This window comes from Anabrus simplex, chromosome 3, assembly GCF_040414725.1.
Source record: "Anabrus simplex isolate iqAnaSimp1 chromosome 3, ASM4041472v1, whole genome shotgun sequence".
NCBI classification, from domain to species: Eukaryota; Metazoa; Arthropoda; class Insecta; order Orthoptera; family Tettigoniidae; genus Anabrus; species Anabrus simplex.
Window position 1 is genome coordinate 505,543,682 of NC_090267.1, and position 15,722 is coordinate 505,559,403.

Here is a 15,722-nt window from a genome sequence, read left to right on the forward strand (position 1 = left end):
TATAAAATTGGTATTAAGGAATACGTTTTCTGAGAGTATATGTAATCCTAGACAAGGAGAAACAAACGTATGCACAATTAGGTGAAGGACAAGTGCAACAGTGCAAGTTAATAGATGACAATCAAAGGCTATATAAATATAATTTTCCACTAAGAAATGTAATTACCAAGAGACCTTGTATAATCAGTTTGTTAACAGGTGTGAATTACCTCCCCGAAGACAGTGAAAAAAGGGTATTGCCAATCTTTGAGCTCACTTGGATCCCTGTGAATGATAATAAAAACATTTATATATCCCCAAATGAAACCCAAGTGACATGTGTTTGTAAAGAATCTACTAGTGATGTAAAATTGTATGGCCTAGGTATAACAAGTTTCATGGATTTGTGTACTGTATACTCCATAGATAGTAAAATACAGAGTAGTAAAATACCAAGTTCAGGGATTATAAACTCCACCATGAAGAAGGACATTATTGCTGAAATTGCACTTGAATATGATTGTTGTGAATAGAGTTTCAGTAGTATAAAACTCAGTGAAATTCCTGAATTAAACAGAGTAACTCTAGGTAATTTTTTTTTTTTTAAATCATGTAGATGGCTTAAAATGGACCAGTCAAAAGGTCAGTGAAGTCGAACGTTTAGTGCAACAGCAAGAGACTGAACTCGAACATAACATGGCATTAAGGTACTTAAGTGTGTATCCAATCATAACTTGGAGTGTTTTAGTACTAATGATAGTAATATTGTGTTGTTGTTGTGGCTGTTGTAATAGCTGTAAGTATAAATCCAAGTGCATTGATGACTACAAGGAACACTGTCCCAATCTCTGTATATATCAGAATGTAATTACTGCCAACAGAAAGCCAAAGATGTCGGACGAAGACATTACAGTCCAATTTTGGCAACCCCGGGCCATTGGAAGGGCCCCCAGTGAGCCGGGCTTGCAATCAGAGTTAGAATTAATAGAAACACCTGAGTCACGGGTGTTACTGAACGAGACATTGCCACAGCGTAGTCCTACTAATAGGAGTGTAAGCTCCAAGAGGTTATAATTTGTGACTATTATAACTTGTAAGTAACAAAATGAATGCAAGGGATGTTTGCATTCATTTCTCCCCAGGGGAGGGAGGTGTCGTGTCCTCCCAGGGACTTTAACTCAGGACTGCTATTCCCTCCGAGGATCGAATCCCAGGGAACGTAGGAGGAATTGCTGTACCTGATATATTAGGATCAGTCAATAATAGAGGCCAGAAGACAGGTGTAGGCATACCTATAGGCATACCTGGTAATAAGAAGGGTTGTAAAATAATTATATTCATGAAAATGAAAATTTAATAGAAGTCATATTTCGTGCACGTTGAGAAATCTTGAGCAACAGAGAAGTTTGTCATGTTGACCGGAGCATAGCTCAACTCCATGAACACAGTAAGAAGGTACTAGAAGGTCTCTTGGATACAGACTCTGATTGGCTAGAACTACGGAAAGATCGGTAGTCACATACACCGGTTTCCACAAGCTTCCAGAACATGGGGTATGGTCCCGGAGGCTATAAAATGTCTAAGAAGCCATGGATTGGGACTTCTATCATTCATCTCGCGAACAAGTTGCTAGCAGAATATCTGCCAGTCGGCAGGACGATTACGCAACCAATAATAATAATAATAATAATAATAATAATAATAATAATAATAGTGTCTTCTCATACCTGACTTAGAACAGAAGACTAGTAGACAACTTCTCGCTCAAGACTTGCTAACATTAAGTCTTGCAATTAATCTACATAGTTTACATACTGTAATTAACTCTACGTATCAGAATACATTATCTTCGTGGGAATCCACTTCATCAGCTTCCTCTTTCTCTGCACCTTAGTTGAAACTTCCCTACTTATACATTCCTACCGCTCGGGAACGCTCCAACCAACCTTCCAACCAATCTGACATATTCCTACCAGCTCAACTCCTGTCTGTCACAACATCAAATCATCTCCAATAATGAGAGATAGGACCGGGCGAGTTGGCCGTGCGCGTAGATGCGCGCGGCTGTGAGCTTGCATCCGGGAGATAGTAGGTTCGAATCCCACTATCGGCAGCCCTGAAAATGGTTTTCCGTGGTTTCCCATTTTCACACCAGGCAAATGCTGGGGCTGTACCTTAATTAAGGCCATGGCCGCTTCCTTCCAACTCCTAGGCCTTTCCTATCCCATCGTCGCCATAAGACCTTCCTGTGTCGGTGCGACGTAAAGCCCCTAGCAAAAAAAAAAAAAAAAAAAAAAAAGAGAGAGAGATAGGAACACTTACTAGGATGGATACAATGGCAGGTCATTGTTTGAAAATGGGACAAGGATATACATGAAAACAAAAGAACAAGGGCAATCTCCACATCTTCAAATAAACAGGCCCTCTCCTTATCAATCTCAGTTCTCCGTTTTCCTTGTCTTGTTCCTGTCTCTATATTGGTCTTCCTTTGTATACATATCTCAGTGGAATCCAAGGGGTGGTTTTATGTTCATTAAAATGTACACTGATCAGCCAGAACATTATGACCACCTACCTAATAGGCAGTATGTCCACCTTTGGCACGGATAGCAGTGGCGACGTGTCTTGGCATGGAAGAATGAGGTCTTGGTAGGTAGCTGGAGGAAGTTGGCACCACATCTTCATACCCAAGTCACGTAATTCCCCTAAATTCCAGCCGGGGGGGGGGGGGTGATGATCTCTGACACCACATTCAATCACATCCCAGATGTGTTTGATTGGGTTCAGATCTGGTGAGTTGGGGGCCAGCACATCAGTTGCAACTTGCCACTGTGTTCCTCGAACCACTCCATCACATTCCTGGCCTTGTGACGTGGCGCATCATCTTGTTAAAAAATACCACTGCCGTTAGGGAACACAATCATCATGAAGGGGTGTACATGGTCTACAACCAGTACATGATACTTCTCGGCCATCATGGTATCTTGTAAGAATTCCACTGGACCCATGGATGCCCACGTGAATGTTCCCCAGAGCATAATTGAGCCGCCGCCAACTTGTCTCCGTCCCACAGTACAGGTGTCAAGGAGCTGTTCCCCTGGAAGACGACAGATTCACACCCTCCCATCGGCATGATGAAGGTATCAGGATTCATTAGACCATGCAACGCTCTGCCACTGCGCTAGCGTCCAGTGACGATGGTCACGTGCTCATTTGTCGTAGTTGCCGAAGTCGTGGTGTTAACATTGGCACATGCATGGGTTGCGGAGGTTCATCCTTAGGAGTGTTAGTGTTCAGACACACTTGTACTCTGCCCAGCATTAAAATCTGATGTTAGTTCTGCCACAGTTCGCCGCCTGCCCTGTTTTACGAGATGTCCGACATCTGTAATGAGGGGTGGCTGCCCAACCCCTTGACATTTGGTTTCACCACTTGTTGAAGACAATCACCACAGCACTCCTCAAACACCTGACAAGTCATGCAGTTGTATAGACAAGAAATGTGTTTTTCCACCAATCAATACTTAATTTATTGTAAACAGATTACACTAGTACCGGTTTCGGCCCCTTTACGGCCATCATCAGCTAGTACATGATTAATTTCCAGCCATTAGACAAAATCACACGTTGTTCTTATGTTAGACATCCGGATGTCTAATGGGGGATGGAAATACAATATACAGTAGCGTGAAGTTAAAATATCTGTGGTCAAAGGTGGTCAGCAATAATAACAAATACAACCAATCGGGTATCTACCATATCAAATGTCACAACTGTGACACAAGTTATATTGGATGTACAGGCAGAAACTTCACCATCAAAATGAACATATAAATGCAGTAAAACATAACCATTTCTCATCAATAGGCCAGCATGTAGAAGAATCTAAGCATAGTTTCACAGACATCAACAATGATATGACGATACTAAACAAAAACTCTAAGGGCCCCCTGTTCAACATAACCGAAGATTTCTATATTTCTTTGGACCAATACGCTAATCCCAATCATAACATTAACAATATTACAGAGAAAACCAGCATCATCTTTGATAAAGCCATTCCGGCATTAAAGAATGATTACCTCAAAATAGTAAACACATGATCTAACAAACCGACGAATCACAAGCCCGACCCTGCCCCTACTTCCCCAATAGTCACTCCTTCTTCCCCTCCACCTACATCCCCCTCCACAGCTAATATGAGCCCCAGGCGCACTCCTAGTAGAACACAGCAAGCCTTCAGACATATTGGTACAAGACCTCCACAACAACAATAGTAAGTACTCTTTCCATATACACACGAGGCATTCCTTCATACACACTCTATACTTATATTAGCTTATCTTTACAGACTACAACCACATAACGAACATAGACGAGAGAGGTATTGCCACCAACAGCTCCTAAATTCAAACTCAAGACCTGCAGTTTATTATATAAAAATTTACTGAAGTACATCAGTTGGACTACATAATACAAAAAAAAATTTGCATGACAAAGGTCCATACCAGTATGACACATATCAGCCTCAGAGCAATTTCGAAGATTACCTCATACAGCTAATCAACATGACATAGAAGCAAACAAACCACACAGAAGATAGATGGAATTTAAGCATTACGAACTTAAATTTTAATAAGTGTCTAACTTATACATACCAAATTTTAATGTGTTAAAACTTTTTAAGTGTTTTATGTTGTGGCCCATATGTTTTAATGTGTTCAGTATACTCATGTCCTACCTTATTGTAACCTTCACCTTTGACCACAGATATTTTAACTTCACGCTACTGTATATTGTATTTCCATCCCCCCTTAGACATCCGGATGTCTAACATAATAACAACTTGTGATTTTGTGTAATGGCTGGAAATTAATCATGTACTAGCTGATGATGGCCGTAAAGGGGCTGAAACCGGTACTAGTGTAATCTATTTACAATAAATTAAGTATTGATTGGTGGAAAAACACATTTCTTGTCTATACATTGAATCAATACGGAAAATGAAATTTATAAATAATAAAGTCATGCAGTTTCCGAAATGCTCGTGCCGAGCCTCCGGGCCATCACAATCTGGCCTCGATCAAACTCTGATAGATCGCGCCCCTTCCCCATTTTACACACGGACAGCACATTCACTGATGCTCCGTGCTTGTATCTGACTTGTCAGGTGACGCTGCTATCGCCTGAATGGGTTTATAACTTAGAAACATTGTTTCTAAGTTTTAACTGTATCAATACAGATCTACACAATGAAGTTCGTAAATTGTACTGAATGGGTTTATATCGATAGTAGGTAGGTGGTCAGAATTTTCTGGCTTATCAGTGTACAGGGTGTCCGAGAAGTCCCCGTACCCCTAGTTTCATATTATAGTGGAGTACTTACATATAAAAACTATGAATCCAGGGAATCTGTATGTGCACCATTATGCCTTACACAGAGTTTTATCTGTCTCCAAGTCCTCCTTGACATCTTGCGGAGCATCTCAAGAGTTATGGGACGAAAGGCTTCCTCCACACTTTGGCGCAATTCTTCATTAGTAGTGTACTGACTTTGAGCCACATGGGACTTGATTGTTCCCCATAATGAGTTGTCTGGCATGGTAAGGTCCGGGCTTCATGGTGGCCATTTCAACGGGGCTGGAGATGTTGGTGAGCCACGGCCAATCCAGCGGCCTTGAAATTGTTCATCAAGGAACTCGTGCACCTGAATAGCAAAATGTGCTGGAGCCCCATCCTGCTGTATCCACACGACTCATGATTCCTAAATCTTTTCATTTTCAAATCTCTTTTAATGTGGTCATGCATTGTTGACCGCGGTACTTGAAGTTCAGCTGCTCTTTTGCAAATGGATTTCAATGGAGACTACTCAATTGAATGAGCGGTGGTGGCACTTCTTACATCCACTACACGGCCTGTCTTTGACACTGCCTGAAGCAAATGCCCGTTTCTCCCAATCAAGCAGAGTAGCTTTACGAGGTGGGGGGTTTGCCAAAGCGATCTCTAAATGCACTCATCACTGTCATTGTTTTCCCCGTTTGTGCTTGTTCGTGCACCCACACACACGCCACTAATCGCTCCTCAACAGTGTAGCTGTGTCTACTCACGTCCGCCATGACTTAACAACTGAAATGAGACTGAAAACAACACTAGCAGCAGGGATACCACTACCAATAAAACAACTATTGAATTCCCTAATTATACAAACTCAATTGTCCATGCCATAATGTAACAAAATAATAATATGACAGTATGAAACTAGGGGTACGGGGACTTCTCGGACACCCTGTACATCATCTCGGTGGAATCCAAGGGGTGGTTTTATGTTCATTAAAATGTAAAATTCATTCAGGAATTCACTTTTTAACTCTCTTATTTTAGTATTGACCAAGCATATAAAAGATCCATTTTCAAGCTTATGTATCTAGTCTACCAAAGAATTTTGTCTTAAAAAGAATTTGTTTTCTTTTACAGCCAAGTAGCCCATGATCGAATGTTAGCACAACTTGCTCAGTGCGAGTTTGCTGTGACTAAGTCTCGTTTATCGGCTACCATGAGTGCAGCGGAACTGCAGAATTATGAGAATTTATCGCAACAGATAGAAGCTGGAATAGAACAGGCAAAGTATGATATAGAAAGAACAAAATTAGAGTTTCAAGATGCAAAGACAGTGCGAAAGAATCGTATTGAGTATGATGTGTTGGCGAAAGTTATTAGCGAGCAGCCAGATCGGAAAGAAACTGATGAGAAGTTAACTCAGCTTCGTAAGGAACTTGGGTCGCTTGAGGTAAGTTAGACATTTTACATAGGTAATTTTTATTATTGTGATAGTGTGTCCCATAGCTTACTTAGAAGTGCAAATTATTTTAATTTTACTAATAAGGATAGCTTTGTACATTATTTAGCGTATGTCCATCACAATGTTATCAGAATGGGCCCCAGGGGTTCTCAACTTCAGAGCGTGGGTTGGCGACCATGGGGCCCTTAGCTGAGTCTTGGCATTGCTTCCACTTTTGCCAGGCTCCTCACTTTCATTTATCCTATCTGACCTCCCTTGGTTAACTCTTGTTCTTTTCCGGCTCCAACATTATTAGAGTTCTCGAAGCCTAAGGAGTTTTTAATTTTCACGCCCTTCGCGACTCTTGCCTTCCTTTGTCCGATACCTTCATTTTTCGAAGTGTCGGGTCTCTTCTGTTATTCTCTCTGATTAGTGTCATATACAGGATATTTGCCTAATTGTACTTCCTTTTAAAACAATAATCACGACCACCTTTTATCACAATATGCTCAATCTGTTCTGTCAGAGAACTGTTCAGTAAAGGGTGTTTTAAAGGGAACAACTCCGTGTCGGCTTGCGGCACAATAAAGAAACTCCTGCGGGGCAAATATTCAACACCCCGGTGTCTGTCAAGAACTAACATTTGGGACAGATGTAAAACAAATATTATTATTATTTTCAGTACAATACAGATACAAAGCTAACTGGTGCAACAAACCAAACAAAATGCAATTTCTCTGTAACGAGACACTGAAGACCACGTCCGCCTCATTGGCTGAATGGTCAGTGTTGAGGCGTTTGGTTCAGAGGGTCCCGGGTTCGATTCCTGGCTGGGTCGGGGATTTTAATTACTTCTGATTAATTCTTCTGGCCCGGGGACTGGGTGTTTGTGTTTGTCCCAACACTTTCCTCTTCATATTCACACAACACAACACACTACACTACCAACCACCACAGAAACGCACAATAGTGATTACATCCCTCCATATAGGGTTGGCGTCAGGAAGGGCATCAGGCCGTAAAGCAGGGCCAAATCCACATGTGCGACACAGTTCGTACACGCGACCCCACAGTTCTGGGAAAAGCAGTAGAAAAAGAAGAAGAAAAATACACACTGAAGACCACGGGTCCCTTATACCAATGTACTCAGAAGGTATCCCTGAATAACCTCCAAAAGTTTGTCGGTGAAGTTTGGGTTCACCCTGCATATCAAAGTCGTCGTACCAGTCCTTGAGCTGTGATATCTTCGGAACAAAATATTTTCTTTTTATGAATTAGAAAGCAACTCTCTCTTTCTTTTTCTCTGTGTCTGTGTGTGCGTGTGTGTGTGCGCGCACGCGTGTGTGCATGTGTGTGTCACGCACACATATGTGGCAATAGGAAATATCAGGGTGTTGAGTAGGTGTTATCATCCTGTCCTTTCATATTTTAGCTATCTTGAAGCAGCTACCATAATTTGAAATCGGTGTTCCCCAGTAGATTAATTTGCTCACTTTCTCTTGTTGCAGGTGATATTTGCTCTGTCTACAAGCATCATCTTTGTTTTGGACCTGTTGATCTCTAGACTATACTTATTTGTAACTGTCAACCATTCCATTATGACTACCATTCGTAAATCATTCATCTCTGATCCATTTCAATTTCTCATGGATTGAAACAGGCATGTGTGCTTGCTCCACACTCTTCGCTCTTTATCTATCAGCCGTGCTCTATGGAACATCTACAGACAACCAAGGTGTAAAGGTCAGATATTGCTTTGATGGAGGACTGTTCAATCTGGCTAAACTTCACTCCCAAAAGCTTACTAAGATGTACTGCTTTACGGAATTGCAGTATGCAGATGACGCTGCCGCATCTGCCCTCACACCTGATGAGCTACAACAATCCGTCATTTGTTTCAAGAGTACTTGCGATTGTTTTGGTCCCTCCATTAATGTTCAGAAAACCAAAGTACTCGCTAGGCCCGCATCTGAGTCGAATCTCCCAGCTTTTAATATCTCCATTGCGGATACTCCACTGGAGCAGGTCGACCACTTTTTATATCTCAACAAATGCTAACTGTTCACAAGATGTGGACAGGAGAATTGGTGCTGCCCGCTCAGCATTTGGATGTTTATCCAGTCGTGTCTTCATGAATTAAGGACCTTAGAATGCATACCAAGATCGTTGTTTACCATGCCGTTGTCATATCAACACTGCTTTATGGTTGTGAAACTTGGACCCTCTACCGTCAGGATATCCAAAAGCTAGAGCGACCAAGCTCGATAGCTGCAGTTGCTAAATTGCGGCCAGTATCCAGTATTCGGGAGATAGTGGGTTCGAACCCCACTGTCGGCAGCCTTGTAAAGGGTTTTCCGTGGTTTCCCACTTTCACACCAGGCAAATGCTAGGGCAGTACCTTCATTAAGGCCACGGACGTTTCCTTCTCACTCCTAGCCCTTTCCTATCCCATCGTTGCCATAAGACCTATCTGTGTCGGTGCGACGTTAAGCAGCTTGCAGGGGGGGAAAAAAAAAGCTAGGGCACATCCATCGCATGAGTGAAATCAGGCTTCCTCATCACTTCTGTATGGTGAACTCTGCTCTGGCACAAGACTTCATGGAGCCCCTTTGAGACATTTCAAGGATCAGCTAAAGCATAATGTGAAAAGAGCTGGAATATGTCCTTGGATACGCTTGCTGAGAGTCGTTCACTTTGGCGCCACACAGTTTCTACATCAATTACGGTGTTTGAACAGGAACAACAACAAGCACGCAAGCTCCGTCAAGCTCAGCCCCGCCCTCCCCCCAGCCATTCCATGTGATTTTTTTGTGGACGTATGTTTCATGCCAAGGTCGGGCTACCACTGTCGTCAGCTCTGAAGATGGTTTTCTGTGGTTTCCCAATTTCACATTAGGTAAATGCTGGGGTAGTATGTTACTTGAGGCCATGGCCGCTAGCTTCCCACTCCTAGGCCTTTCCTATTCCATCGTCGCCATAAGACATATCTGTGTCGGTGTGACATAAAGGGTGGAGAAAAAAAAAAATTGGGCTACTAAGTCATATGAAACATATTCATAAAGCATTGCTAGTGTGAAAATGTAAACTGAAGAATATGTTTACTTGGAAACGAGTTGCAGCCCACACCGATGATGAAAATTTACTTGCACCACTCATCTGGCCATTTCCCCTATCTCCCACACTTGACTACACAGTTCCATCAACATATCAACTCTTTCGTCACCCATTGCTTTCAGGGATTATGCTGTGATTCCATCTGAGCCAGGTGCTTTGCTGTTTTGGAGCTATTTTACTGCTTTCTCCACACTATTCTCTCCCAAACTGATCTGGGATTGTTTGGCTTTCTTCTCTCTGTAGCTGTCCAGCTTTGAACAGGTGTTTGCAATATCATCTTCTTACCACAGCAGTACTTTCAGGATCACTTTTTTGTCTTCCCAGAAGTTCATGCATTTGCATTTTTTTCTTAGGTGTTAAAAATATGACATTTTGTACAAATTATGGAATTTTCAATTATTTGAACATGATTTTATGGTGCATATAACTGCATATTATAGTGATTTTAATAAATGCTTTTTATTGTTTGAGTCATCAGTCCATAGACTGGTTTGATGCAGCTCTCCGCGCAAGCCTATCCTGTGGTAATCTTTTCATTTCTACATAATTGTTGCATCCTACATCTGCTCTAATCTGCTTGTCATATTCATACCTTGGTCTACCTCTGTTGTTCTTACCACCTACACTTCACTCAAAAACCAACTGAACAAGTCCTGGGTGTCTTAAGATGTGTCCTATTATTCTATTTCTCCTTCTGGTTAAATTTAACCAAATTGATCTCCTCTCACGAATTCGATTCAGCATCTCTTCATTTGTGATTCGATCTATCCATCTCACCTTCAGCATAGTTCTGTAACACCACATTTCAAAAGCTTCTATTCTTTCTTTTTGAGCTAGTTATCGTCCATGCCACACTCCAGGTGAAAGTCTTCAAAAACATCTTTGTAATCCCTATATCAATTTACGAAGTGAGCAAATTTCTTTTCCTAAGAAAGGCTTTCCTTGCTTGTACCAGACTACATTTGATGTCGTCCTTATTTCTGCCATCATCAGTTATTCTACTTAATTTAATTAATTTCATGTGGCTATTTCTAGCCGAGTGCAGCCCTTGTAAGGCAGACCCTCCGATGAGGGTGGGCAGCATCTGCCATGTGTAGGTAACTGCGTGTTATTGTGGTGGAGGATAGTGTTGTGTGTGGTGTGTGAGTTGCAGGGATGTTGGGGACAGCACAACCACCCAGCCTCTGGGCCATTGGAATTAACCAATGAAGGTTAAAATCCCCGACCCGGCCGGGAATCGAACCCGGGACCCTCCGAACCGAAGGCCAGTACGCTGACCATTCAGCCAACGAGTCGGACAGTTATTCTACTACCCATCTAACAATATTCATCTACTTCCTTTAAGACTTAATTTCCTAATCTAATATTTCCTGCATCACCTATTGTTTGACTGCACTCCATTACTTTTGTTTTGGACTTACAAATTTTCATCTTGTACTCCTTACTCAAGACTCTGTCCATACTATTCAGTAATTTCTCCTGATCTTCTGCAGTATCAGATGAAATAACATTATCATCAGCAATACTCAAGCTTTGATTTCCTCTCCTTGGATTGTGATTCCCTCCCCAAATTCCTTTTTGATTTCTTTTACCAACTGTGCTATATAAACATTGAAAGGAGGGGGGACGAACTGCAACCTTGCCTCACTCCTTTCTGGAATCATATTTCAGTATTTTACTGCCTATATGGCATATTTGAACAAGTTAAGTCTTTTTATTTTATAATTTTTTAAATCTGGATCATATTGGCAGTAACGTTGTACACAAAAGAGCAACTCATCACATGTTGCTGCCTTGGCTGGCCACTGGCAGTAGTGCTGTAATTTATAACGTTGATATGAACTGGTTGCATGCCAGAAAAATTATATTAAGTTGCCTGTATCAAGTGTGTTAAAAGTCCTTTAAATACCAAAAGTAAAACCAACTTCAAGTGGTAGATTAACTAATTTACAGAAAGAGTTTTCAAGTGAAATAATATCTACAGATGATAGGGTACTGTTCTGTGGAGGATATGAAAAATATGTAGGGAGTGAGAAAAACATTTCAAGTAGTTCAGTACATAAACACAACGTAACATAAGGAGAATTTAATCAGGAAACTTGCAAATAAAGAGCCTGTTCAAAAGTAACTAGTAGAGTGTTTAGAAAGTAGGGTTACAGAATTTTCTTATGACTTATGCCAAGCATTTTTAGCCACTGATATTCCCTTCTGAAAAATTAATAATGCGACATTTCAATGTTTTCTTACTTAATACACTTGGCAACATGTGCCTGAAGAAAGTACATTGCGTAGGACATCGTTACAATAACGTAATCTCAAATTTACAGAATGAACTAGCAGAGCAATTCATGTGGTTGCCTGTTGATGAAACCACTGATTTGAGGGCTATTCTATTGCTAATATAATTGTCGGTGCCTTAAATAAGGAACAAAAGACGATACCTTATCTTCTTAATGTGTGTGAATTGCCGGCCACGAACAATGCAACCGTGGCCCAGTGTGTGATGGACTCCTTGAAATTATTATGGCCATCTGGTATCAAATACAACCTGGTACTTTTATTTGTTAGAGATGCAGGTACTTGCTAAAATCAGGTCAAACGCTCAAAGGGATTTTTCCCAATATACTTAATTCATTTAACTTGCTTAGCACATACTCTTCATCACATTGCTGAGACAATACGCAATTCTTTCCCATTGGCAGATCGATTTGTGTCTTCAAAGAAAATTCTCATTCAAGATTTAACTTAAAAGCTTTTCGGTCTGTAAAACGTACACATAACACTATACAGTACAATAGTAAACACTCAAAAACTAGTAGGTGAGTGCACAGCCCAATACGGGAGGCAGATAGTTCCAGGTGGAACAGCCATTGTTCACCTATTTCGCTCTTTTTTTTTTTCCTATGTTGCCTCTTATCGTTTGCTATCCGCCTACGGTTTTCTCAAGTATAAATGATTGAGAGCCAAGATCTCCCAGTTAACATCAATGTGGAACATCTTCATATTAGTCTTAGATTCTTAAATTGCTTCCTCTGACCTCCCAAACAACATTTACATACTGTTAACTCAGAGTAAAACACTTGCTTGGGAATGCGATTATCGGACATATGTATTACATGCCCTGTCCATCATAGCTCACGTCTTAAAACCGTGGCTTCTATACTGATGGTCTGTGCCTCTTCAAGTACGCTGACATTTGTGCGTCTATCATGCCAGGTTATATGCAGAATTCTCCTTGAACATCGCTGGTGATTTTGTTTCAACTTTTTAATACGCCGTCTGTAGCATGTCCAGGATTCAGATCCATGTAGTAAGCTGGGAATTACACTATAATATACGTGTAAAATATACACACTATTAAGACTCTTTCGAGAGTGAAGTTGTTTAGATTATCAGCATCCACTTCCTCCAGTGCCAGTGTTAACTCGTTCGAGAATAGTGTTGGATGCAGCATTGTGTTATGCTCATAGAATTAGTCTTTGGACTTGAATAATGCTGCATCAGTAGAAAGCCTTCAAAATATTCTATCAGGAATAGTGTTGGAAGATAATCTTGTTTTCATGTCTGCCCATAGCTGCCTCTGTGGATCCGTGGTAGAGTGTCGGCCTCCGAATCCCAAGATAGCGGGTTCAAACCCGGCAGAGGTAGTCGGATTTTTGAAGGGCGGAAAAAAGTCCATTTGACACTCCATGTCGTACGATGTCGGCATGTAAAAGATCTCTGGTGATACATTTGGTATTTACCCGACAAAATTAATTAAATCTCAGCCATAGACGCCCAAGAGAGATCCGGTTTACTCTGTCTGCCATCTAGCGGACCTAGAATAAAACGGAACGTCGAAATTGACGAGCAGACAGCCAGATGGCGTCAAATCGAAATGTCTGCACACGGTAGCTGAGGCCATACGATTATTATTATTTATTTATGTCTGCCAATTTTTCATAACCTCACTGGAAGCTGTGGGATCTCCCTAAAATTAATCACTTAGTAAGCAATCTAAGTTCTGTCTCTGGTGGTATAGGACAAAAAGTGAAAGAGGAAGTGAACTGTGTAATTTCCAAAAGTCCTGGTTATAAACAGGTCTGCGATATTCGAGACATTCTCAAAGGAAAACTGTTTGTCATGGCAAGAGACTTATTTGTTTACGTAAGATAAAAGTCAAAAGTAAATAGCATATGGTGATGTTATGGTTCACTTTGATGAAGAAGTACGAGGTTGTAGTTGAAGGTCAATATACAGTGTTGATATTGGACCTCTTTGGACCATCTCATTTGATATGATGCTTTTACGTTGTTAAGACATGTAGGTTTGTTGACATGCTGGTCGAAAAGGCAATGTGACAGTTGAATGTAGCTAACATGTTGAATGTCGGATCAAAAGTAGAATCTGTAAAACAGAACCAGAAGCGGAGTGTTAATTTTATGAAAAAAATCGTAATAAATTTTAGGTGGAAATCGTGTACACTTACCATTTGACGACGGTGAGGGTAACTTGTTATGTTATGAACCAAAAGTTGAGATGACTGTCGAGCTCTTACTACGTATGTTATAGCTGTAGGTTTGTATTGGATTTGCTCCTTCCCACACAGACTTGTCTTTGTGCTTATTCTATAGTCCAGTCATGTCCCTATCTTTCAATATATTACTTGATTTGTCATTGTTCCTTTCTATTCCTTATATGGTAATATATTGTATCTCAGTCCTAATATGTGAAGAAACATTCTTGGGCAAATTAAATCTTATGTCTTATTTTTCTTGGTATATACTGCATAGGTTTTGTAGCTGATTCTGTGTTTGATCCTGGCACAGCTAATTCACCTTTTTACAGTAAAACCTCGTTAATTCAGTCGTTGGGACGTTAAAATCGGACTTCGAATTACGTGATTTTGAATTAACCACCGCTAACTCGAAATTCAGAAATGCCAACCCCTGCTGCATCACCAAATATTCTTTTATAGCATGCAATCATCTTGATTCACAGTTAAACCTTTGAAATGCTATGGGGAAAAAATCCTAAATGTATCCAACAAGGTGCATTTATTGAAATAATGCTCTCGTTCCTTTCTATTTCTTATATGATAATACACTGTCATACACTGTCGAATGTAGCCTCACACTCAGGAAAAATAAAACACAATTCAAAGACAAAGGATACGGTAATCTACTGTATATGCAATTTAAGCAAATCTACTTGATTTAAGTGCAGTATAAAGCACTTGGACAGGGGAGCCAACAACACTGTCCAAATTGGAAACACATAACAACAAAACAGACTTTAAAAACCCCAGACATATATTTAACACAGATATCAAGAATAATAAATGACTTTGTAGAGAACCTTAATAGTTTGCAAATGTTTAATGGTCCAGTAGGGCTTTTTTTTTTTTTTTTTTTTTTTTTTTTTTTTTTTTTTTTTTTTTTTTTGTCACACATTAGGCTTATGGGCTTTTAAAGAAAGAATGTATCACTCGCACTTATTACAGAAATCAATACTGTCAGAGCGGCAATTACATAATTTTTTGACGGAGTAGTTGCCACCTGCGCCATATCTTCGTCGTGTTCAACATCAGCTGTAGCTGCATCTCCCTCTGGTGTCACGTGATCACAGCTGATCATGGTGGGATGCCGCTCTTCTGAAGTAGTCTCTGCATGGTCTGTGGCGATGTATTTCCCATTCATCTTCATTGTCGTCTTCTACTTCATTTAATGAACCAAAACCACACTTGATGAAACAGTTCTTGATTGTCGATGAAGGAATATAGCGTCCCAGGCAACTGTCACACTCTGCATTGCATCAATCATGTTCCACTTGCGTATTTCTCCCGCCGGAATATTTCTAACAACTTCACGGAG

At 40.6% G+C, this 15,722-nt stretch overlaps 1 protein-coding gene across 3 annotated transcripts in view; it reads left to right on the top strand.

Annotated features, from left to right (window-relative positions):
- The window catches only part of thoc7 (THO complex 7), a 97,065-nt gene that overhangs the window by 64,132 nt on the left and 17,211 nt on the right, over positions 1-15,722 (top strand). For all 3 annotated transcript variants that reach the window (XM_067143671.2, XM_067143673.2, XM_067143672.2), the window contains one exon: positions 6,453-6,765. In XM_067143671.2, the coding sequence (XP_066999772.2) occupies positions 6,453-6,765 (313 nt within the window). The remainder of the gene's footprint in view (positions 1-6,452; positions 6,766-15,722) is intronic.